The sequence below is a fragment of the Denticeps clupeoides genome, chromosome 15, assembly GCF_900700375.1.
Source record: "Denticeps clupeoides chromosome 15, fDenClu1.1, whole genome shotgun sequence".
Classification (NCBI taxonomy): Eukaryota; Metazoa; Chordata; class Actinopteri; order Clupeiformes; family Denticipitidae; genus Denticeps; species Denticeps clupeoides.
In genome coordinates, this window is record NC_041721.1 from 15,033,915 (window position 1) to 15,060,073 (window position 26,159).

Consider the following 26,159-nt stretch of genomic DNA (forward strand, 5'->3'; position numbering starts at 1 on the left):
ATAATAAAGGCTCAGCTGGTGCTTTAGGTAACTTTGGCTTTGTAAGCTTGCTGTTTGTGTAAGTGCTGTGCTTGCTTGGACGTTCACCATAATGAGTAGTTGTGCATGTCAGATGCAATGAAATAAACACAATAAAGACAGTTTCCAGGCACAGCCTGGTTGGGTCCAGCTACTGCCTCCCATGGTCTCTGCTTTACATTCAGACCATTGCAGTCTCTTTGTGGCTGGAGATTGCTATGTAGACCTGAGGGGACCATACGGTCGAACTGAGGAAATTGGAAAAAGTGGAAGAATTTGTTACCAGTTTGTGGGTAACGTCCCAAAAGTGTGAACATGCAGTTTTCCAGTAACCCCACTTTCTGTAAAGATTGACCTTTTCATTTGAGACTGATCACACTCTGGACACCTATTATGTTCAGAGTGTCCTGGAAGAGGCAGTCATCAGACTAGAACAACTACAACTAGAACAACTAGAGTTGTTTAGACCTGTGCTTAAACATTTTATTTTAACAGCATATTCCAATGATGGGTGAAAGTGAAGTGATTGTCACTTGTGATACACAGCAGCACAGCACACGGTGCACACAGTGAAATTTGTCCTATGCATTTAACCCATCGCCCTTGTGAGCAGTGGGCAGCCATGACAGGCATCCAGGGAGCAGTGTGTGGGGACGGTGCTTTGCTCAGTGGCACCTTGGCAGATGAGGATTCAAACCAGCAACCTTCTGATTACGGGGCCGTTTCCTTAACCGCTAGGCCACCACTGCCCCTCTGGAAGCCTTCTGGATTTTCAGGATTCAGAAACAACCTATCATCTAGGGACAAGTGGATAGGTTATGTAGGTCAGCTCACCAACCCAATCTGCCCTAACCTTAAAGTTACCGAACTCTCAGTCATCAGACTACAACAACTGGAACTAGAACAGCTAGAGTTGTTTAGACCTTTTGTCGCTTTATATTACATATATTTTCATCATATGTTATAATATTGTATTACAAGTGTGCCTTCCACCAAAATTTATGTATGAAATTGGAATACTAAAGCATAAAACCATAATAATCTTAATCCAATCCACATTCAGTGCCTTCCAAAAGTTCACCACTACAAGATTCTTATACCAATTCACCAGCAACTCATACTCCTTTGGACTGGTTGAAAAGAAATGTATTTAATACAACGATATTTTTACAGACAGAAAATATACAGCATGAATGTTTATTGCTGAAAAAATGTACACATAATACTTTTTTTTGTTTTTGTTACGAATGTACTCTTGTAAATTGATATAAACACTGAAAACAATGCTTCACAGAATGAAAAGAAAGCTAGCAGCAAGCTACACTTACATTGGTCCCTAATCCAGTCGGAGACAAGTCCTGTTGAGGTTTGGTCATTTGCAGTAGAGTAAAATCCAGAATAAGAGGAGCGTGACATGCTTTGCAGAACAAATTATTAATACTGATATATACGTTTTAAAGGCACCATTCATTCATTCTTGATACTCAGTTATGGCACATTTTGAGTTTTTTGAGTTAATTTTACCATGGTCAGGAGAAAAATACTAAATTAATGATTCTAACTAAACTAATTATCCCTTAAATTGCAAAATATGTATATAACATTTATGTAATGATAGTAACATGCTGGAAGCAAACCCAAGCAAAACGCATTCAACAAAAGAATGCCCATTCATTTTGCGACTGTGGCCTATTCTAAGTAATAAACAACAAGCTGTGTAGAACAAATGAACAAACCCTGTATCCGTGTAGATAACTCCGAATGACTTTTCAGGTTGTTTCTTCGATGCATCTTAGGTTTTGTCCAGACAGGCAAATGAAACTATTTTAATAACAATAAATGAGATATGGATGCCTTAAAACACGATTTGGATTGGATGGTGACCTTTTTTTCTGGCACTTCAACTGTAAAATTTTGTCAGTGTCAGTAATAAATAAATATTTACAATCTTGGCATAACAAACAAACAAACTTCATACCATTGCATGGAATTAAAAGACAAATAATTTACAAGAGATTACTTCTGAAAATGATACATCTTACCCAGAATATAAAAAAGACTAATAAAATTGTAAATAATAACATTTCTTCTATTAATCCATATATGACTAAATACCATAATGAACATCATGACACCGATCAGACCCCGCAATGAGTCAATATTCAAGGTGGCAGGAATCAATGTGCTACTGTTTTAAGGCTATTTGTGCAACAAAGCTGAGAAAATAAAAGAAATGAGTCAGTTTTTAGTCTTCAGGACAACTGGGAAATGCACTGAGTTGTCTTTCAAGAACTGGAGATTTGGCTGGCATTTCAGTCAGAAACAAAAAAATCCTTGAGAGATAAAGACAATGTTCTAATGTTGAGCTTTGTTTAGGTTTTACTGAAGATGCCTTGACCCATTATGTCTTTGATACTTATGTCAACATCTCTTCTCCATGGAATAATCAACGCTCTCCTATCGTCCAGAGTTCAGTTATCTAGGAACAAGCACAGGGGCACATTAGAAGAGAGTTATTGATGATAATGATGGGTAATTGACCAGAAAGAGAACTTACCTCTGCACTCGTATTTCAGGTCAGAGAAGAACACCAGCTCCTGAGAGAAGACAAACAGGCCCAGCCTTCCACCAGCAAACGTCTTGTCATACACAGGTCCTGAGTCAGCCAAAATCTGTTTGCCCTCATAGACCACAACCCTGTGGAGACCAAAGTGAATACATCTGGGCATCCGCTTCCTTTTCATCATTGTTAGTATAATATGGTATAATAATAGCAAGAGAAAACTGAGTTTCTATTGTATTTTGGATTCATGTGAGAAGTGCAATGTAGCAATCTAGACGTAAGGGAAAAAAATGCATGAATCAGCTTCTCGCATATTGCAGGCTAATTAAGCAGTCTCGTTCATGATGTGAATTCCATTCTTACCTACCTAATAAAACCAGTCTTCGGTCTGTGGATGAGGTGCCAGCGATAAGCTGTGTAGTCTTTCCAGCCAATGTTCTTCGGGTCATGCCAAAGAGTGCGGACCTGAACACAGCGCAGAGATGCTTACTTTAGCCAAATCCAAAGGCATCAGTGTGGTCTGTGAGTATTCGCTCTGAACAGTTATCCTCAAAGGGAAAGGAAAAATGTGCAGCCCACCTGTTGTTTAGTGTTGCCTGTGTGCCACAGGGCATTGCGCAGGTACTCTCCAGTCCCTGTGGTGGAGTTGACAACTTTAAGTGAAACGCCAGAGATGCCAAATGCCTTGGACGGCTTATCCTCCCAGTAGGTCTGTGTGATCTGCTTCCACATCACCACGTAGAAGCGTCGGCTTGACTGGTACCCGAACACAAAGCCGGCATAGTCGTCATCGCGATCCGTGTTGACGTAGAATGTGCCACTGAAATCCACCGCGTTGAATTCATCATAGCCTATAGGGCAGAGTTGACGAGTGAGCAGGACAGAGTAAATGTGCAGAGCACATGCGACCTCGTGGCAATTTACGTACCTACTGCAATGCCAGGGTCTGAGTTGGCCGTCTGCACAAGCTCTTTGCCCTGGTTCCGTACAACCCAGTTGGCATCAATCTGTGTAGTCCCTTTGGGATCAAGATGCACCATCTGGAATCTCCTGAAGTCCGTGATGCTGATAGCACTGTTCTCTGGGCAAGCGTCAAAAATATCAGGAATGCTATCATTGTCAAAATCGTCCTTACAGGCATCTCCTCGACCATCGCCTGTGGGAAAGTGAGAAAGGAAAAATGTCATCAGGTTATTTACCTGCATACTTTCTTGCTTATTTAAAGATTGAGACAGGCTTTTGGACACCCCATACAAAAAGCGACGATCAAGAAAATTCCAAAATTCCAAAAACAGCAGGCTTCAAAAGCTCTTAATGGTATGTGCCGAGACAAACAGTGGTGGTGAGCCCAAGGAACATTCCAGGAACCCTTATCGTCTGTCTTAATTTAGACAGTCTAGAGAGAAGCAGTATGTGCTGGCTTTCCATAGTAAATCCCACAAATCATTCCGTGTCATGAGCAGAAATCCATTCCTTTTGGACAAGCCATGGCAGTCAGAACATTCCTGTTAGATGCTCCAAAGGTGTAAATTACCTACTCGCTTCATTAGCATGCTATGTATTCCTGCATGGTGTGTAATATTGAACACTATTAGCACCACACTAAACTAGAAGCACATCTTTCATTATAGTGCATTATTACAACAAAAAACAACATTCTTATATATTTCTCAGTGGGCAGGCCCTGCAGCTATTTTAGTGTAAGCAGACCTTTTAACTTTTAATACACAGGAATGGCTGCAGTTTTTATAGTTGCTAATCAATGTCAGGAGGATAGAAGGCGTGTTCTAGAAGACTTCTCAGCAAGGTTTACTGGATAATATTGATTTGCTGTGGTATTTCACTGTTACACTTATGCAGTTCTATGGCTTTCTCACCATCAGAGTCCAGTTGGTCTGGATTGGGTACCAGCCTGCAGTTGTCCCTGTCATCAGGGATCCCATCATTGTCATCATCAAAGTCACAGGCATCCCCTCTGCCATCCTTGTCATGGTCAGCCTGGTTGGCATTGGGTATGTATGGGCAGTTGTCCATGTTGTTCTGATGCCCATCTTCATCAATGTCCTGATTATTATCACACTGATCCCCCACCAGGTCGTTGTCAACATCAGTCTACAATAAAACAAAATATCCACCAGTCATTTCATTCTCAGGTCCAAATCGTATGAATGGACTTTTCTTTTTTAAAATGCAGTTTGCCTTTGGTATATAATAAGCCAAAAGGTCCTCACTTGCTGAGGGTTGTGCACTAAGGGGCAGTTGTCACACTGGTCTCCCACCCCATCCAGGTCTGTGTCTTTCTGGTCAGTGTTATAAAACAGCGGGCAATTATCCTTTTCGTTTAAAATTTCTGAAATACAATAGTAAAACAAAAAAAAAACACTAAACAAAGTTCAAATATTCAATGGAACATCTTGGAACATGGATCAAGACACACACCATCTCCATCCATGTCAAGTGAACAGGCGTCTCCTTCTCCATTGTTGTCTGTGTCTGTCTGTGCCGGGTTATGGTCATATGGACAGTTATCACAGCGGTCACCCACATCATCTTTGTCAAAGTCATACTGTAAGGGGTTATACTGCAGTGGGCAGTTGTCCTGCAAGCAGGAAACACAGATAAACGGACATCACAATTACATCTCTGGCATTTATCAGACGCCCTTATCCAGAAGTCAGTAGTGACAGGGACACTCCACCTGGAGACACTAAGGGTTAAGTGTCTTGCTCAGGGACAGGTGGGTGTCTTACCCACTAGGCTAAAACCAAATTATTAGTAGAATATGATCTTACCCTCTCATCCAAAATTTCATCATTGTCATCGTCCTTGTCACAGGCATCTCCTTGCCCATCATTATCATAATCCTCTTGACCAGAGTTGGGAAGCTTGGGACAATTGTCCTATTTCCATATAAATACAGATACAATGATAATTAGTACTCATAATCTTTCTTTTTTTCTTTCTTTCTTTCACACATTTAAACAGTCCAAAACTGCTATTACATAACCTTTATGATCATGCAGTCTAGCAGACTGAGGTCCTAGTTTCCTTTCAGGGTGTTTTATTACATAATGAGGCCATTATCCATTGCACAGGTGATGTAACTGTTTTGTTTTTGAGAGAATTATAGTTCACACAGTCAATCTTTCTGCTTGGAGATAAGTCAATGTCATGCAACAGTAGCACACAGTTAACATTTTCACAAAATAAATGTGAAAGTCTGACACCTGCTTAGTTGTAAAACATTTGTTTTTTGGAAGGGCTGTTCTTTTTGGGAGAGTTGTAATGCATGACGGATGCATAATTATTCTGTTTCTGAACACTAAATTAAACCATTGGTTAATGGGACTTGCCTATGAACACAATTAGCTTTGTTTGCATGCTTATAAAATGAAGTTGTACATATACTGGTCATATACTGTGGTCATAATATGGTCGTAATACTGTAATAACATGCTCAGGGGTGTTATTATAGTCACAGCTGTGATGCTGACACATAAATTGGACCCTAGTCCAGTGATCGTTAGGGAACCTCTTGCCAGCTGGAACACAGTGTTAAAAACCGAAACTCAGTAAACTTGGTACCTTCTTGCAATGGTATGTGGCATTGGCTCCACAAACCAGGTCTTGGTTGGGCCAACCATCAAGGTCAAAGTCTTCGCCACAGACAATCCCATCGCCTGCATAGCCAACCCGGCATTCGCATCTGTACATGGGGTCTGTGAAGTGGCTGAGGAAGATGCACTCTGCAAACTTGTTACAGCTGTGGCTGTTGTCTTTGCAAGGGTTATACGGCTCACATACCTTCCAGCGAACAGAAGAATATACATGACCCTTACCATCAGATGAGTCTGACAATTGTTGGAATTTGAGGTGTTTGTTATGTTCACGTATGCTTGATGAAATACTATATTGGCCCAAAAGTGATGTTGATGACACCAAATAGTCTTATATTTAGGCCAGGTATTTAGGTAAGCTTGTGAAGCTTTTAATTTGTATTGTGAGTCTTTGATCTATGCAAAAGCCATATACTAGTCCACAGTACTCTGGTGTGAGAACTAACAGACCTGCTTGATGGTCTTGGCTGCTTCCACACCCATGCCATATGGCTGACTGCCTTTGTAGCGTGGTGGGCAGGGCAGGCAGTGAAACCCTGGATCTGTGTTAACACACTGCTGGACACCGCCCAGCTTATGACATACATCTGATACCATGTCGCACTGAATGGAGGGAAAGGGAACGAGTTTAGCTATAGACACAGACCAGACACATGAATCTCACTGTTCAATGACAATACAAATTTGAATCCTACCCTAAAGCTACATAAAAACTGACCTCATTTATGTCCTCACAGGTGGTGCCATTTCCACGATAGCCTGGCGGACAGGGGCCACACTCCCAAGAACCGTCAGCAGCAGTGCTGCACTCCACTCCAGCGAAACAGGGGTTAGACAAACAGCCATCTGTCAAAAATCAAGATATATTGATACGATTATTTGGTTGATCCCCTGTGTTTTCATTTATTCTTACGGTATTTATCAGACGCCCTGATCCAGACCAACTTATTATCAGCAGTATCAAATTAAATGTCATCCTGCTTATATTATATTTATATTTCTCCTTTTAGTTGTAAAATCTTTGAACTGATCAAGAAAATAGCGCACCTATAATTTTAATATGCACATGGGTGTCTTTATCAGTACATGTTGACTATATGTTATATTGAGTACATTTGCAAAGAGAAGAATATATTGGAAACCAGCACTGTGCATGAACATGTTCAATTAGTTAATGCTTCGATCTGCTAAGTTAAAAAAAAAAAAAAAAGAACATGAAAATTTACATTTTCATTTAAATGAACTGTACTGAACTATTGTTGGGGAACTCAAAATGACATCTCAGAGAATACATTTAGATACCATACCAACTGGGCACTCCTCCCTCCTGCAGACTTCGTTCTGAATGTTGTCACCCATGCACTTCCTCCCTCCGTGCAGTGGGCTGGGACTGTTGCACTCTCTCACGCGACTCATCAGGCCTCCTCCACATGTTGCAGAGCAGGTAGCCATGGGAGACCATGGACCCCAGGCACCATCAACTACACAAACACAAGCATTTATCCAATAGGTCCAAATTGTTACATTCTTGGACATTGTTCATAACACATTGTCATTAAATGTATTATCATGTGTTGCATAATGGCATTGTGATATATTGTAAAACTTCACATACTTTAAGGGGAATTCCAACCTTTTCACTTCTGAAGGTACTTTAGAGTTTAGTAATTACTTAAGTCATAAAACGCTCAGGTCAGACCCAGTACAATGTCAAAATGTTTTATTACATACCCTCAAAAAGCACACCATCTGTTTTACTGCCTCAAATAGCCACCTTGGTGATATTTTTGGTCAGAAAGTTTAGAAACATCCCTTAAACAAAGCACAGTTTTCAACCACCAGGTTCAGCTGAACTGTGTGTGGTATGACTACAACTGGCATAAAAAAAAATAAATGTGCTGTAATTACTTTAAATTATGGGTGCATTTAGGTTACTTTATTAAAGAATGAACATTAGAGTTAAATAAAGATGTGGAATCATTGACATGGTGGAAAAATTACAAAAACAACTGAGCTATTTTTTTCCCCAAAAATACAACAAATGAGTTATTTTTTAATTATTTGTGGAAAAAAGACAGCTATTGGAAAACTATTTCTTAAAAGTTCATAAACATAAATTGCCATGCTGAATGTTGTGATAAGTGCTCTGACATCATTTTATATTGGTGATTTATATGGGGCAATGGTTGGCCTAGCGGGTAAGGAAACAGAATCCTGAGCTGCCAAGGTGCCACTGAGCAAAGTACTGTCCCCACACACTGCTCCCCGGGCGCAGGAGTGTGCACTGGGTGCTGTGCTGTGGTGTTTCACGTGTGACAACTAATCGCTTTCATGTCACTTTCACATGCTTGACACGTGCTCTGCTGTGGACGATATCGATTCCTGATGCCACTTGGCCGATAAAGTTGTGGGAATGGCACACGGACGGCCACAGCTGCAGGCCACAGGCGAGACTGACTATTTCTTCCCCTACTCCTGCCAGCATTTAATCTCCACGTCCTCCTGAAAAGTCAGCGATTTCCAGCTCAGCTGTCTGTGGACGTTGGGTGTTGGGCTGTACCACGAGTGTCTTACCCATAATCCCAAGAAGTGGTGGCTGCTGTGCCAAATCACACTCCCATATATGATGATGACGATGGAATCTCTGGAAAGAATGATCTCACTCTGTCTCTGGGAGAGGACCAGGGATTGATTTTTAACAGCCCCGCTGGGTTTGTCCTGGCGAGGACGCTGTACTCACCGGGGCAGGGCTGGGCCTGGCAGCTCTGCGTCTCCCTGCCTTCTCCCCCGCAGTCCTTCCCTCCTCTCTGAGGCGGCGGGGAGTTGCAGTGACGGATGCGTGTGATCAGACCCTCCCCACATGTAGCTGAGCACGATGACCAGGGAGACCACAAGCTCCAACCACCATCTTGCCTTACTGGGGAGAAAGTAATAATAATGATAATATCACAGAATGAACATATACTTTTGGGACTAAACTACAGCATTTGGTTTCACTAACTGACTTAATAAATGTCAGTGGGCTGTAATTCAAGTCAAATTTTCTTCTCAAGATGATCCAAGTTGAAGCCTGTCTCCAGGTTGACTGCGCTAGGGTTTACTTATGACCACTCTGCAAAAAAGTGACCGTGCCATGCTTTCCCCAGCTAATATTTAATGAAGTACAGATATTTCAGACTTTGCATTATTTCTATTTCTGTGTATGTGTGAGATGTTACCACATTTTTAATATTTATTACGACTGCAAAGGCTAATATTTCTCTGGAATAAAATGAAGTTAAAGCAAATAAAAGCCTGTAATAAAACATTCCCTTGAATCAAAACTATATTTCTGAATGTAAAAAGTATTGAATTATGTACCATTTTTCCATTATATTTGGTTCAGTGAAACCATGACATGAATTCTATAGCTCTGTATCTCTGTTCATTGTTTGTGCCACATGACAGGGCTTCTTGCTACTTCAAGTGCATCTCCATTGTTTCTCTCCACGGCGCTGCACCTTGTGCATCTGTCCCAGTCCCGAACTGTCACAAAATTAAGACCACGCGGTGGTCTTCACTTCAGCCCAAGCAGCTGACCGACCCAAGCTCGACTAAAATGATACTGAGTACGAAGATATACAGGTTATAATAGATTTACAACTCTTTTCTAATACAGGATTATACACAGTTTAGATTATCCCATTGGCACCACCACAGCACCTGAAGAGAGGAATTCAAGTCAATCTCCAGGCAGGCCGGTGACTGTGTTACTACTCTAAATGAAAAAATCACTCAGTTGAATGGATTCTGTACAAGGAAGTGACGTTGTTAGTGAAGGCCCCCCTTGATTTGCAAAATACTAAATGCAATGGGAAATGGGATTTTTGAAATTAATAAAGGATTGCATCAGCATTGAATTGCCATTTGAAAAATGAATTTCCATTTGAATAAATGGCAAAACGGAATGCAATTCAGTGAAAAAAATACTTTGTAATGATATTAAGTAATACATCAGCACTTTGCACATTGAATTGCCAATTGCATGCTCTGATCCAAAATAATTTCCATTTGAATATTTGTGCTTAAAACCTTCCATAATAATTTTCCATAGAGTGGATGTAGTCACAGATTAGAGCTTTTTTTTCCCCATACCTCAGACTTTGCTTTTGTTGCCAGTTCAACCAGAACGTAATCGGCATCAGCTCGCCTCCGTTTCACCGCGTCAAATGCATCATTTACCGCAACCACACAAGCCCAAGATTATAGTACAATTATAGGAATTAAAAGCGCAGTGCATCTATAAAACACATTACATGCAGTGATAAATGAACTGGCCCAGAGTCCCGTCTCCCCGCTGCCTTTCAGCAACAGATCATCAGGCCGAGATGATAATCAAGTTCAAGCCCTTAAAACACTTGCACTTTAAAAGATTTTCTTTCCATTTAATTCGTCTTGTTTTCAGCTCAGTAAAGAACTTTAAGCACCAACATATTTTCAGTTACCTTACCGAGTCACCTTTCTTGTAGAATTGTGCTTCAAATAAAGTACTTTATGTTAAATGTATTGTTAGTTAATCATTTATAAGCAAGTATTGCCCATTTGGGCAGTGATTTAAATAAAAGGGAAAAAAGATCCTGTAAAACTGTTGTTAAATGCTATGCCGTCCAAAATTTGGTGCACCTAACTTTACTTCTGGTGCATCTAAAAAAAAAGTACTGATGTAATACTTAATATTATTACAAAGTCATTTTTCACTGAATTGCATTCCGTTTTGCCATGGGTTTTCTGTGCATTTATTCAAATGGCAATTCAATGCTGATGCAATCCTTTATTAATTTCCAAAATCCCATTTGCCATTGCATTTAGTATTTTGCAAATAAGGGGGGGCCTTCACTAACAACGTCACAGAATCCATTCAACCGAATCCATTCAACCGAGCGATTTGTACATTTAGAGTAGTAACACAGTCACCGGCCTGCCTGGAGATTGACTTGAATTCCTCTCTTCAGGTGCCGCGTTGGTTTCTTGGAGAAGCTGAAAAACAATCTTCTCCACTGCATTTGCGTGTTTCCCGCGAATTCATAAAGCGAGATTACCTCGCCTGTCACACTTTCCCAGGCTGCACTTGCGGGTCTGTATAGAGGGTCCGCTGCAGGTGTTACTGCTGTCGTCACAGGAACGTCCCCTCTGCTGTGTGCCACTGCCACACGTCACCGTACACTGCGTCCATTCTGACCATGGCGACCAACCGTCTTCGCTGTCCATCGCTGTTCACAAGGAGACACAAAATCACACCGTGGTGGTTTCTTAAATGCCACGATATTCTGAAGTTACTTCTTACATTGTGATTGGCTGAGAGGAGCCTGAGACAGAGCTTAGGTTGCAGAATGAAAATATGTCTTTTTGCGATATTACATTACATCGACAGTTTGTTAATTCAATGCTGGAACTCATTAAAGTATGTCTCATTATGCAAGGCTTACGTAGACAAACAGGGCAGCATTCCCCATCAATGAAGGATGGATTGGCACAAGCCACCGGAGGGCATGTGATCTGACGACACACCACTTTCCCTTCCTAACAAAAAAGAAAAGCCTGCGTAGATCAAAGTGCATTTTTTGTTCTTTAAACGCTTTCTTGTGTCTTTTCATGTTAATTGCACTCAGGGGTTTTCCAAAGCCAATTAAATGCAGGCTCTGTGATGGCAAAAGTGTTACTGTCATATGTCTGCTCAAAAGTGTCGAGCAAGTCACCTGACAGGTGCACTTGGTGCAGCTGTCCACGATCCAGTCTTCCTTGTCTTCAAAAAGACGCCCATCTTGCCAGCACATGCTCTGCTCCTGGGGGTTCTTGAGCTTCGACAGAGCTTCACGCATTTCATTATTTTCTTCTGTCTAAGAGAGTTCAGGAAAAACATTCAAGACACCTGCTCATCTGCTCGAGCCACTTGTGGCAGAAGAATCTGTGAATGCGGTCGAGCCAGGGCCGAGTCATAAACTATCACGGATTAGACCAGTGAATCCAACCACACATGATTTGCGCTGCTAACATTGTTTCCACAGGTATGTACTATGAAGATAGACACCAATTACGACCCAATTGCAGCTTTATGTGCTCAAGAAATACGGGAATGGGAACATGTTTGGAAAAACTGATGTAGTCAGGAACAAGTCAGGAACCCTTTTAGCTCCGAACACACACACACACACACACATTCTACCAACATAAATAAATCATGGACTCTTTTCTCCTTCCAAGAGGTATGTGTGACTCACCACTTTCTGGAGACCATCAATGAGGTTTCCCACGACGATACGGAGGCCTTTCAGCTCCTCAAAGAGGTTCAGGAGCTCCTCACACGAGTGCTCACACATCATGTCAGTTGAGCCCGTGGCTGGGGGGTCTGTATTTGGTCCGATCAGATTCGTAGTGATGGATGACGTCACGTCCATCAGCTCAGTACTCTCGCTGACCTCGTTAACCTCTTCTGGAACCAGAAAGTTGGATTATTTGAGTATGAATGAAAGTTTTATGTGGCATTGCTTATGGGCCTTCAAAGACATGCTAGCACATTGGATTTGGGAAGTGGAGTGATGTTATAAAAATCTGCTTAGAAAATAGTCACATCCATATGTAGAAACTGGCCAGACGTGAACCGCTGATTATCCATGAGCTCATAACCAACAAGAGCAGCAAACGTGACCATGGATCAGGATTTAGCACGTATAAAAAAACGGAAAAAATGGCCGGGGTCGCCTCCAACAGGATGTCAAGATCTGTTAGCAATAAAAGCACATTAGCATCATGCATAGGAGCCAAACACTACTTGATTATATGAGGGACCCCAATTAACATTTTCGGTTATTGCTGTACGCCACACATGGACTGGCAGGATTGTGTGGAAAATGTGTTTACTTTGAAGAACATTTTTTCTGAAGGCAATTTTAGACTTGCAGAAAGAGGGTGAATCACATAAAACCGCAGGTAGGGCTTATGTCTGAAGTTTAATAGGGCCCAACTGTCTCCTCAAACATCACAGTAATAAATTACGAACCCGCAACGGGTAAAGGTTCAAAGTGAAAATATGAAACATGAAAACAGACCTATCGCTTTGAGTTTTGTTCTTAATCAACAATGCAAGGCAACTGTTTTTACAAGGTCCATGATGATCAGGGAAGAGCCTCTAGCAATTCTTGTTGCTTGGCCATTCACAACACTTTTAAACGTCCGCGTTTAATGTAAACTGTGTTCTTCTACGATTTCAGATTCGGTTTATTACCCCAAACAAGAGTTTATATAGCGGATTTCATCACAGAAATGCTGATATAATGAAAAAAGACAGACCAGTGACTCTGCTCTATAGGTCTGCATGTCTGAAAAACTCATTCAAACCTCTGGTGAGTGCACACTCAGGCGAAAGTGTGTAAAAAAATGCACATGTGTGTTTTTAACAGTGTTCTCGAGCCAAGCGGAGTGTGGCCCCAGGGATGCAAAACCGCCGCCGAATCATATAAGCCCTCAGGTACACGCGCATCTGCACCTACAGAGCAATGTCATGCGATCTGAAGCGATCCGTGATAGAAACGGGGTCGAGAGTCTACCGCCCCTCCTCCATGTTAAATGTTAATGGACGAGGCGACGGCTTGTCAGACGCCTTGCCTCGCAGCGGTGTCCGACTCTGGCAGGCGGGCCTGATGCTCAGCCCCCTCACAGGATGTTTATTTTTCATAGCAATCTGCCAATAGCTGCAAAAAAATCCCTCCAGTGAGCGAGAGGCCTTTTTTTTTTTTTACCCAAAAACGCGAATAAGGGATAGTCAAACTAGGTAGACTTCGGGGCACAGCAATGTTCCAAATCAGCCTTCAAACCGACGCCGAGGGCCACAAAACCACATTGTGACGTTAACTGCGGAATCCTTTCCCTTCCAATTTTACACCCAAGGCCAGAAATAATAACAACACCTCGGCGCTTGGATCCTCATGCCAGTTTCCAAGCAAACTAGTTCAGAAACGATGGCAGAAGTACACTCATCCAAAACAGGTAGTTAGCTGCGCCGACTGAAGTTAAAGTACGGATACAACTTCAGTACTTTACTTTTCTTTAAAGGTGAAAAAATAAGGGCTTTGAAGCATGCTTAAAATAATTACAAATTAAAAAGCAGCCCAGCAAAGGACAAAACACACAAAGGAATAAAATGCATAACTGTTGAATGGATTTTGCATGAATAAAATTGACCTACAACCAGAGAAAGACCAAGAAGCCTCCTATACATGGTGATGCTCCTAAACCTAAACACATCATGCTAAAACACATCATGCTGCTTCCTCTCCATTTATGTCTGCCACCTCGTCACGGACAAACATGAGATGTGTATTTCTATCTTTGTAAGCTCTCGTTCATGATGTCTGGATGGCATGCAATGATGTGTTATAGGCTTTAACCTAATAAGAGACTGTTTTGACTGAAAGTTACAAACATTCATGTTAAAAAATTATCGTAAAAAATAAAGATACCTGGAAACCACTTACATATATTTGTACATATATTAAATCCAGACCATCACAGTGGAAAAACACACAATGTTCACAGTGGTTGGGCAGTGGAGGCCTAGCGGGTAATGAAGCAGGCTGGTAATCGGAAGGTTTGGTTCCCGAGCCACTGAGGTGCCTCTGATCAAGGTACCGTCCCCACACACTGCTCCCTGGGCGCCTGTCATGGCTGCCCACTGCTCACCAAGGATGATGGTTAAATGCAAGGGACACAATGCAAGTGTTTTTCAAAGCCTAAATGTGATTCTACTGATACATTTTATAGAAACTGTAAGTTTTAAAACTGTACGTAATTAAATGCATTGTATCCAATGGTGCCCATGACAAATGGCAGTAAACAACAATAGAGCAGATCCATGCAGAAGCTCTGCTAAATACCTGGAATGGCAAGCTCGCAGCCCCTGCCCTCCAGAACATCCTCCAGCGCGATGTCAAATATGAAGTGCACGTTCTGCAGTAATCCCTGCAAAGGCCAGATGAACAGGCATTAGTGTCCTGAGGCCAAATCTAGGATGGAGTTAACAAGCCCAAAAAATGTAAAACATTTATTCGCAGCGCAATAAGCACAGGTTCAAATATTTCCAGTTGTATTTCTCATCCTGAAATGGGTGGACCATTACAATTTGCTGTATAGTTGAACTTGAATCGCATGCCTTGGATTTTTATTATTTAAGACTGGACTAATTGCCTTTGACTGAAAGAGGAGGATTTAGATCACGACTTGGTTTAATGGGTTAAAAAAAACAAAAGTAATTGGACATGGAAATTATGTAGATGTTGCATGAACATGCTGAATATCATTAGTGGTTTAGCATTTAGGTCTGTCCTTTCACTTGGTACTTGAATTGGAAGACTTGAATTTCTTTAAACCACTTACTGCCAAATCTTCACTGAATGAAAGCGAAATGCACTGATCCTTTTGGTGCCCCGCCATAAATCTCATTGCCAAGTGCAGAGATCTGCAGTCCCTGTTGGCTCTTTGTAATGTAACAAGACACTAACAAAGGAACCGAAAAGAAACGTAATACCTAAAGGCGTGGTAGTAGCCTAGCGGGTAACACACATGCCTATGAACCAGAAGACCCAGGTTCAAATCCCACCATTGTGTCCCTGAGCAAGACACTTAACCCTGAGTGTCTCCAGGGGGGACTGTCCCTGTAACTATTGATTGAAAGTCGCTCTGGATAAGGGCTTCTGGTAAATACTGTAAATGTAGATGTAATCAAAATTCAGAGCACGCTATATAAGTCTAACCTGATTTAATTTCTTTTAGTGCCCTTAATAACAAAACATAACGTTCCTCTGTTTGGTCTGACTCATAAGCCATAAAAATGCTATTATTAACACTATTGTTGTTGGAGAATATGGCATTTCAAACTACATGTTTTTCCATAGAGTGTTCATTTCTAACATTTCGGGTCAGTTTCCTTAAACGAAATCTAAAAGAGAATATCAGTGAAGTTCTCCATTCAAAATGCCTTTAATCCAGGACTAGTGAAACGGACTTAATGGTGGATGTTGTTGTTGAAATTGATTTAGGAAATCATATTTTGCATCAGGAAAGACTCTGACGGAATGGCAGTGCCCTTACCCTGAAATGATTTTCCCGAGACGAGCCCTTGGCCACATACATGCGACCTCCGGCAGCGCTGAGATGATCATAAAAAGGCTCGTCGAGAATGAAGCTGTCAATCAGACGGCACCCCACGTACAGGGTCGCCGTCTCGCCGTGCACGTGGAGCGTGATGTTCTTCCACTGAGAGTCTGATAAGTCCACGTCTTCGAAGGAGATGACGTTGCGTGACCCATCGGCCCACCAGTAAACCAAATCCAGAGTGTTGGTACGGCCATCCGACACCAGTTCAAACTGCCGCCGCTCCCCGGGGCCCTCCAGGGCCAAGATCGTCCCCCGCGAGGTGCGGTCCTGGCGCAGAGTGGTTACGAGGATGAAGCCCTCATTGTTCTGGATCTGCTGGAGCAGCTGCTGCAGCGCCGTGGCTCTGACGGACGGCAGCTGGTCGAAGCGGATGAAGCGGTATGCCGGAGCGTCCGAGTCCTGGCCCTTGAAGAGCTTGACCCCAACAGTCTTCCGTGAGATCCCACTTGTCTCAAACAAGTCAAACACAGTTTCATCCTCCACCCCTCCCTCTCCACCTGATCAGAATGGGATCACAGACAAAATATTAATCAGAATTTCAGTGAGATCTTCTGTTCATGTGATTTAACGTTTTTTTGAGAATGATAAATTCTCAGTTTTAGAAAAGTTGCCAAAAAAAAGTTGTAATTTAGCCTGCACGAGTCACCAAAAAAGCTTGCGATACCCTGAAACTTTATACACTATCTGTTCATAAATAATTGTAACAATTACAACTGCATTATGTTTTGTTAACTGCATTATGTTTTTTATCTAATACATGAAGGTTAGTGCTTTTATGATGTTAATGATGATTAAAAATAATTAATGCCTGTCAAGATGGATGACCTGGTGAGATCATGCCTAACTAGTTTGTTAGTCTGAATATATTATTCCTCAGCATTACATGATTTACATACAATCATATGCATAATACACAATAATAATCAGGGGTGTTCAAAAATATTACAGCAACACAGCAATGTATGATACAACAATACATCATATATTTTATGTGGTGATATTGTGTTGATACAGGGACGTCAAATATCTATATTTCTGAATATAAATTTTGTCCAAAATTCAGATCTGAGTTATGTTGTTTTAATTGAATTATTAATGTAATGTGATCCACACAGATCGTTCACAGCATCTTTGTTTTTACATTTTCAGTGATCTGTAAAATATGTACAATGTCGCAATATATCAGGATTTAATAGTATCATGATCCATGTATCATGATCCATATGGTATCGTGAGATCCTTGAGAATTACACCCCCCATCTAATAATGCAACTCAGAATGTGATTGTTGCCATATATTTTGTTTTGGTCAACAGTCCTCCCCACTGGTCTTGCTGGTCGTGATTGATGGTAACATTTGTGATAACTTACCTTCTGTTAAAGCAGAAGCACCCATGAACACAATGACCAACCACACAGGACATCTTCCAATAATCATACTTCCTAATAAAAAAAGAAGTGGCACAAATGTTGATAAATACCACGACCTGGCAACATAAGCAACATCAATTCCCTGCCTTCAAGCACACAACATTATATATATATATATATATATTAAAAAAAAACACAATGTATTTACCTTAATAGTCAGGTCTGGTATAAAGTTGTACTCGTATCCAAAACACTTTTGTGAGTCAAAAACCTAAGTGTTTTTGACTATTTCAAAAGTCTAAAGAGCCATTTCGGATTAAACCGATTAAATACGCTTTTTATTACACCGCAGCTAGTAACTTTACGGAAATCTATATATTTATATTCACAGGTTTTCCTCACCTGAAGTCGGACGCGTCGCCTCTGGACAGCCGGGGATGAAGAAAACCTCGAGTTTCCAGCGGATTCCCCACCCGCGTCCACGCTCCACATCAATACGCCCTGCGTGTAAAACGCGTGGAAACGATCACAGCCTGATTCCCAGCATGCGTCGGGCACGGCGGGCAGACGGGGACATCAAGCTCGGTGAATTAAAAAAAACAAGAAGGGGAGAACTACATTTGTATAAACCGCGTTGATCGGCTTCGCCCGTTTCAAGGAGAGGGAGAGAGAGAGAGAGAGAGAGAGAGAGAGACATTTGTTCAGCAACTATGCAACCTGCTCAAACCTTCCCACTAGTTTACGATTGGGCCAATCAGAGGTTAGGATCAATTCAGTTTTGAAATTCGAAGCTATAGTTATTGTTTTGTCTTTTATGTTAAATGAACATAATAACAATACTTAACAAACCTGCTCTTTGCTTTTGACCGTCAGTTAGGGTTATAGGACAGCATGTCTGTGGAGCCAGAGAGTGTCACAAGCTGCACAATGGAGAGGGTACTGGGTTTTATTAAAACCGGAGAACTAATAACTGGTGTTTCATAAATCCACCAGGAGAAACTGGAAACCGGATACGGGTTACAAGAAATTATGAAAAGCCCCAAAAAACAAAGTATACAAATACTGACGACATGGGCGAAGACAGCCCAATGTCCACAGCAGGCCACTTTCGAATCGGGGGCCAAGGAACGGGACGTGCCAAGAGGCAGCTGGACGAGGTGAAAGCTCAAAAGATGCCAGATAGCTTCGAGAGACCCAAAATTTTGTTCTCATGACTTATAATAAAACTGTACTGTTACAGATCCATAAAGTAGATGCTTGTAATCCTCTGGCATTTTTAAGCATTTCTGAAGGTCTGAAACCAGATTGAAGGTTGGGAAGCATTTTAAAGCTTTTAGTGAGTCAGTAGTTGCAGGGACAGTCCCCCAGGAGCATCTCAGAGGTAAGAAATGTCAGATCCACTAATCAGAAGTCTTCAATAAAAGCATAGCTATAAATCTGCATGCTGGGTTTGTCAGCAGACGTGATGAAAAGAGCCGAACGATATCTATTCTAGCTGCATTCAGCTCTCCCGGCTCTGTGTGGTTTCAGGTCGCTTCTTTTGGACCTTATACGCACATATTTTGCAGAAGATGCGAAACAAAGAAATTTCGGAAATATTTCAGAATGCAAGTGTTCCGTGTCTGTGGGCCGTTACCAAACCACGTCATGCAGATCTTAATTTGATGATTTATATAGAGAGATTTAGCCCATTGAGCGCGTGGATGTTGGTTTTTTTTTGGTCCTGATTCTTTTGGACCACCTCCCTGGCATCGTAGTAAATGCATGTGTTTTCTGGAAAGCCTGGTGCTTCTTGGAAATTAATCCCATTTTAATCCCAGAACTCTGGAAATAAAGGAAGTCACCTGGGACATGGATGTCTTGTGTAGACAGCTTTATCTCTGCAGATTTTCAGAATGCTGCTGATAAAGATACTTAATGATAGAGAGGTTCTGTGTTTTTTAACCTTCTGTGCACTTGTGATTTTAATGTCTTGGACATTGATCAAGGTAGCGATAATTTAAATGGAGAATGGAGATGGGTGGGTTTGCCTGGCTGAACTGTGAAAAAAAATGAGTCAGTTACATAAAGGGCAGAGACAGCTTCTCTGGGCTCCGTCCCCCAGCATCCATATATTTTATTTAAGTAATGGCTTCCAGACTGCCTCAACAACCAAGGTCTGTGAGAGAAAAATGCAAGTGGGAGAAAAAGAACTTGAAATGCCTTTTCCTCACTCAAGCCTGAATATTTTTCATCAGTGTCCCATAATCATTTTATGATCATCAGTGATTTAAAAAAATTGATGCATTAACATACACTGACTGCATGACTTCTGCTTCATTAAAAGTTGGTTATTAATATCTGCAATTTGGTGGTATGCATAATTATTATAATAATTAACTATATAATTAACTATATCACTTCATTTTTCATCAGCCCTTTGTATAAATTTGTGAAATAAAATGCCTCATTTGACAACTGTCCAGTGCAGGCCAATATAAAACAAGTTATTTGATACATTCTCTATTAGTAATCATCCATTAGCTCTAATCAATTGACAATTGTTTGCCATTGGTAGGGAATACAAGGTTGAGTGACAAATAATCTGATTTTATGTGATTTTGTGACAATAAATTGACAGGAAAATGTAGAAAGTTAAATGTATCTTAAATATGCACTGTATTGTATATATATAGTATATTGTGGTATTGCAGCACGTGATTCACTGTCTGAGCTGCTCCGTACCCAACCCCCCTGTGTAGATGCCTGCTGATATGTCCTAGCATTCCTCAACTTATCCCCAGGCTTCTGACATGACTGCTGCACGGACATGGAGCTTGTCAGTCGAAATTGCAACAAAGTTCACATCAGAGGCTTTACTTGTCAGCTTTCGACAGTCAAGTTTTTTTTTTTTTTGTCATTCTGTCATCATGTTTCATAATTGTGGATATATTTGTTTTAAGCATTAACTATTGAGATCGGTTTTCTCTTCATGATATGTGAACCTCCTTGTACTCTGTCGCTACAGTTTTAATGTAAAGGTCAAGGTTTATTTAATGCCAGAGTAGTGCTTATTTTGCAAAGCCAACTGCCCAATGAGGGGACAACATGGAAATATATGTTTAAACCAGAAATGATAATGAATGACATTAAATGACATATTAAAAAAAAAAACATTATTGTGAAAAAGACATGTATTGCCATTTTTATCAATGTTAAGCATTTAATAATGTTACATACAGACTGGTGAGTTGCTGAAATGTCTAGGGTTGTGATAACATCTCTTTTTTTTAAACACAGTGAGTAGAGGTCTTGTCAAAATTCCAAGGGTACAATTTCACTTGACTTCACACAAAAATGTGATCCTGGTGACCTCCAGCATAACCTCTGATCCTGGGATGACAAGTGATCTCACCTGAAAAATCAACAGGTAATGGATGTCGGGCCCTTGGATTAAGTCGATTTCTTAAAACCAAGCCCTGTGCAACTCATTTAGAAGTAAGGCCAGTGTTTAGGAATTCATAGGAAATTCAATATAAAAAAAAACTTGGAATAAAGTCTGAATCTAGCGAATATAAAATGTTTTTGGAAAGGCATTCTCCCTGAGGCCTTCTCCTTATCCTCATCTTATCTACAGGCAAACAAAAGAAATCAGTTAATTGATACTAACCAAACCCATATGTGACTCAGTGTGTTGGTGTTCAGCCTCAGGCGGGTCCTTGCAAGTTCTCTCATCATCTCTGCCTCATTCCAGATCTCCCTGGAGACCTACGATGGCCGGGACAGCGCAGTCTGCAATGGGTGATGTTAAAAGGAGTTCAGTGTTCCGATTTGAACAGAATACTGCCTAGGATGGAACTATAGGAGGCCTGGAGGCTCTTGTACATTTGCTATGAGACCCTAATCGACAAAGGAGCATTTTTTTGTTCCAGAAAATGATCTGAAGCCAGGTCGTTCCAGGAGAACCGGTGAAAGATAGCAAGGTCAAGAATCACTGCAACTATCCGATGGATTAGCGAGCAATGCTGGGATACGAACCCAGGCCTGCAGAAGCCATGGCCAGATGTAGGCTCTGATTTACGGACAGACAGAGGGAACATTCTTGTGGAAGCGCACTGGAGATGATGAGTCACTGGCTGACTTGAGCGCCGCGAAGAGTGATACAGGCAGCAGCCTCCGAGTGAAAAACGACTGTGCTAGCAGGGGAGTGCAAAGTGAATTTCAGTCTGGCCATCGTTTTAGGAGCACATCATTTTACAGGCATCACATCATCATCAGGAAGATCATATAAGGGGACATGCATATACATTATTTCATGAAACAACAACCTATTTTATTGTTGAAATATCGGTTCCTTTCATATTCAGTTGCAAACGTCACAAGTTAGCCCTAGCACAGGGAATTTACAACTTTTTAGAACTTTTCGAACACATTATTAAGTGAAAACAGGGTAAAGTTAAATTGATTGCAAATATCAATCTATGGTTTTCCTGGAACATGGATTTTGGAGCGAGATTGTAACTGTGGGGAACTTGCAGGACAAGGACAGTCTTTATGGAGCTCAGCTTCTTTGACCATCAGCCAGACCTTTAGTGAGAAACAGAGAGGAACATGGAAAAAAGGAATGTAATGGAGAGAGAAGGAGATGAGATGAGACAGAAAGTGGTGTCAGGAGAGGCCAGGAGAAGAAGATCTTAAAACATCACCTCATTTTTTGCCCCCAGGTTTAAGCACCTGTGCCAGCAACTCCACGCTTTTACTTAACCGGAGAGACCTGGGTACCGTGAGACTCCAAGAACCTAAAGAACCACAGTTGGAACAGGAGACAGACCAGGCAGAACATGGAATAAAGTTTAAGAGCCAACCATAAATGCTGTAGTTGTCGCTGTTGTTGTTTTTTTGCAAATTAATACAGACAGACAAACACACAAACCTTCTGAATACGTTAGACCCTTCATATATACACACATTTGCTCTGGGTTTTGGGAAATGGAATAATTGGTAGGGAACAAAGGAAAACAGACTTTTGTTCCGGCACCTATGTGACACTTTTTCATCAACAAATACAATAGTCTACTTTAAATACAAGACAATTGACAAACTCATTTCATAATGAAAAGAAACACAATCACTGTTTTAGTGAATATTATACACTGGTTATAAATATGTTACAAAAGGTTTGATTCCATTAAATTCCATTAAAATTGCTGTAATGAATCAGACAGGCAGTATAGATAGAGTTTTCTTCCAGCGCTCTCTGGAATCTGACTGGACCAGACTTCTGCCACTGTTTTCCAGCCACTGCTGGCTTCTCACATCTCTCAGTTTACTGTGTCCTGTTCCGCTAAAGGAGCCATGGACAACTTTTCTTGCCAGCAGTATGGCCCAAATTAAAGGATTGTGAAACAGTGGCTCCTATTTTTGTTAGCAAGATACCGCTGGGATGTTCCACTGCCGGTGGATAGGACTGAGGCCCATGCTCTCTGGACAGATAGATAGAAGGGAGTAATCCCAGTCAGATCAATCTCCATCAGCTTTTAACACAAACAAGGACCAGTCCAAACATGAGTTTTTCAACCATCGTTAGAGCCATAGAGCATTCGTTATACGTTTGCCAAATATGATGTTATGAGAAACTGAGAGTACACAAGACATGTCAGTAAAACTGATACTTAATACAGAAAATGTTAAAAGGGCAGTCTTAATGTGATCCAATGTAAAACAAAGGCCAGAGACTTGACATGTCCAGCCATCATGACAGCACTATTTAACATATAAAATATATAATATATATTACTATATATTTATGTATATAATAAAGCTTTATTATATAATAAGCTAATTGCTCTATGTACATTTTACAGCCCTGTACAATTTACTCCACATAATGATGTATGTGATAAATAAAGACTTTCAAATCTTAAAATGTGTATTCACTAGTATGCAAATCTGCAAGTCTTGATGTGCTTATAATCATGTTTGCTTTGTTAGCGGATGCAGTCCCAAGATGATTATAACAGGACCATCAGTGAAGGGTAGTACAGACCAAAAAAAAAAGGGAGAACTCAGGATCTTGTGCACAGTGTTGCCAGACTGGACAGATTTTAATTTTATATTTTGGTAAAAACTTCCTTGTTCAGAATAAGCATAGTAACCTAATTTTCGTTTAAGTATATTTGTCAGGGGTTTTGCCCTTGGAGGGTGACCTGGTCTTTGTTTCAAGTAAATCCCCCTCTTTTGAAAGTTGTCCATTTCCTGTTCATCCTCTTCGTCCTCTTCCTGTCTGCACCGATCATCTGTTCCTGACAGAATGACCCAACCAAGTTTGGACACAGCTGACCTGCTCCCACCGCCACCTTCTTGTCCGATTCCAGCGAAGCACCTCAGGTGATTGCCAGTTCCATGCTATGGGCCATGCTACGTACCTGGTTTTCCACTGGTGTGACAGAACCTTGATGGCCCATGCAAGCTACCGTGAGGTCGAGGAGCTCTGTCACAGGTGATTCCTGATGCAAGGAGTACTGGCAGACTCGTGCGGCAGGACCTCAATGGCCTGCGTAAAGCTACCATGAGGTTGGGGAGATATGTTGCACGGTCCTGGTGTTCCCAGCGATACCCAAGATGAGGAGATGCAGACTGCCAAGCAGGAGAAGTTGGACTTGTGTTTAGTCCTTGTTGGGTCATTGAACGTTTGTCCTTGTATTCCATGGTCCTGCATGATTAGCACAGACTTTATGTATAATATAAACTTTCACTGTACAAATAAGCAAATAAATAGTCCTAGAACAGCAAAATAAAACAGTGAATGTGAGTTGTAAAAAATATATACAATAAAGATATATTTGGGTTGTGCCACAGCCGGGGCGGGGTGCGAGGGGACATAACAGGAAAGAGGGACTGATCCATAGGAACCGAAGACTGATGCATAGGGACCACCTGACGGACCACTGGTAGTCCACTTGTCCATCCCGGACAGCAGATTGCAGTTGCAAGGGCAGGATGGTTCTTGTAGGCCATGCAGGTGGGGCAGGTGACCACTGCAGGAGGGTATGGGGGTCCCCCGGGGGTGGCGGCTAAGTCAGGTGCCCCTGGAGGACATCTTTGCACAGCATCCACCAGACCGGCGCCAGGATGCAGGGCTCCTGCACATGGGATCCGCGACACCAGTGTAGGATCATAGTCCAAAGACATGTGACACCGATGCTAGTTAAACTAGTTGGTTAACCACCTGACTGGCTAAAAAATGCTTTTGCTGCATTGTCTATTTTTATCTAGTATGACCTTAGGATGGTCAAATTAGCATAAACTGGTTGAGCTAATTTTTTGCACAATTTGCAGTTCATGAATGACAAACTCCAGCTGCAATTCCTTCACAATTAATTTTGAATTAAAGAGCCGAAGAAAAGTCTCCCACCAGACACATTGTCTAGACTCTCCTCCCCCTAGCACACTCCTTCGACCAACAAACTGCTCTCCAATAAAACATGGGATCCACAAACAAAGCCACTATGGCATCGCAAATTAACCGTCCTTCCTGCTCTGCATTATGCATTTACACAGGAACTTTGCCAAGTCCATAGACCTGCCAGTTACTAATGTATTTGTTCCACCAACTGAATGCTGAATGAGCTATAGCCAAGTTCAATGTTGATTTTATGAAATTTTTTGTAAAAGTCTTGCCCTTTAAATTGATTGGCTTGGTATCTGAGGATAGGTTCCCAACACCAATGTGCTATTGTGCGATTTGGCTACTGTTTATACAGCACTGTCATCCATTCAGACCATGTGTCAGAATGTACTGTTTGGACAGAATCATCTTTCCTATGAGAAGGAAACAGCAGTCTTGTTAAAACACAAGACTCAAATGAGGTTTAAAACGTTTACCCCTGAGCCCCTTGCAGCCTGCACTGTATGTAAGAGTGAATCCATTTGATATAAATTTAATTCACCTTCATGAAGCATGTTTACTTTCTGGCAATATGTGATTGTATAATCGTATGAAATTGCATTATTGTTTGATTTAGATGAACATGGGTTGGGTTGCATAGTACTGTATTCAGACCATGGCAAAATTGAATGATTTTTCATTACAACTGTTTATTTATTGGCAAAAGTTGCACTATAGACTTTTAGCATTCCGTTTTCTGATTTGCCTTGTTTACTTTAAGTTTGATCACCAATCTGTGAAGCTCACTGAGTCTATTACTTTCAGCAAAGTTTGAGAAATTGTAATATTGCCCACAATTAGCTAGATCTCAAATAAAATCTAAAATAAATAATGATAATACATTTTGTTTAAAGCACCTTTAAATATTGCCAAGGACACTGCACAACCACCGTCCCCACACACTGCTCTCCGGGTGCCTGTCATGGCTGCCCACTGCTCACCAAGGATGATGGTTAAAAGCAGAGGACACATTTCAT

General features: G+C 41.3%; 1 protein-coding gene across 1 annotated transcript; it reads right to left on the bottom strand.

Moving 5' to 3' along the window:
• Nucleotides 1-1,147: 1,147 nt before the first annotated feature.
• thbs2b (thrombospondin 2b) lies at nt 1,148-18,624 on the bottom strand. Its single transcript, XM_028954465.1, has 23 exons — nt 18,606-18,624; nt 18,159-18,257; nt 17,757-17,828; nt 16,321-16,883; nt 15,108-15,192; nt 12,456-12,667; nt 11,934-12,074; nt 11,664-11,757; nt 11,277-11,447; nt 8,939-9,115; nt 7,506-7,679; nt 6,917-7,044; nt 6,649-6,801; nt 6,167-6,385; nt 5,374-5,481; nt 5,021-5,180; nt 4,813-4,931; nt 4,459-4,693; nt 3,510-3,737; nt 3,161-3,432; nt 2,949-3,046; nt 2,576-2,715; nt 1,148-2,497 (listed from the first exon to the last, which is right to left on the bottom strand). Exons 3-23 carry the CDS (start codon nt 17,821-17,823, stop codon nt 2,490-2,492), a joined length of 3,552 nt encoding a protein of 1,183 aa, XP_028810298.1. The 5' UTR covers nt 17,824-17,828; nt 18,159-18,257; nt 18,606-18,624; the 3' UTR covers nt 1,148-2,489.
• Nucleotides 18,625-26,159: the final 7,535 nt, after the last annotated feature.

Bases quoted from the DNA above. Each gene is read 5' to 3' on its own strand.
- thbs2b (XM_028954465.1), bottom strand. From the start codon at position 17,823: ATGATTATTGGAAGATGTCCTGTGTGGTTGGTCATTGTGTTCATGGGT. The intron at 12,668-15,107 runs GTATTTAGCAGA...TTCTGGTTCCAG, and splicing joins CTGCGAGCTTGCCATTCCAG to AAGAGGTTAACGAGGTCAGC. The intron at 3,047-3,160 runs GTGGGCTGCACA...CGCTGTGTTCAG, and splicing joins CAGGCAACACTAAACAACAG to GTCCGCACTCTTTGGCATGA.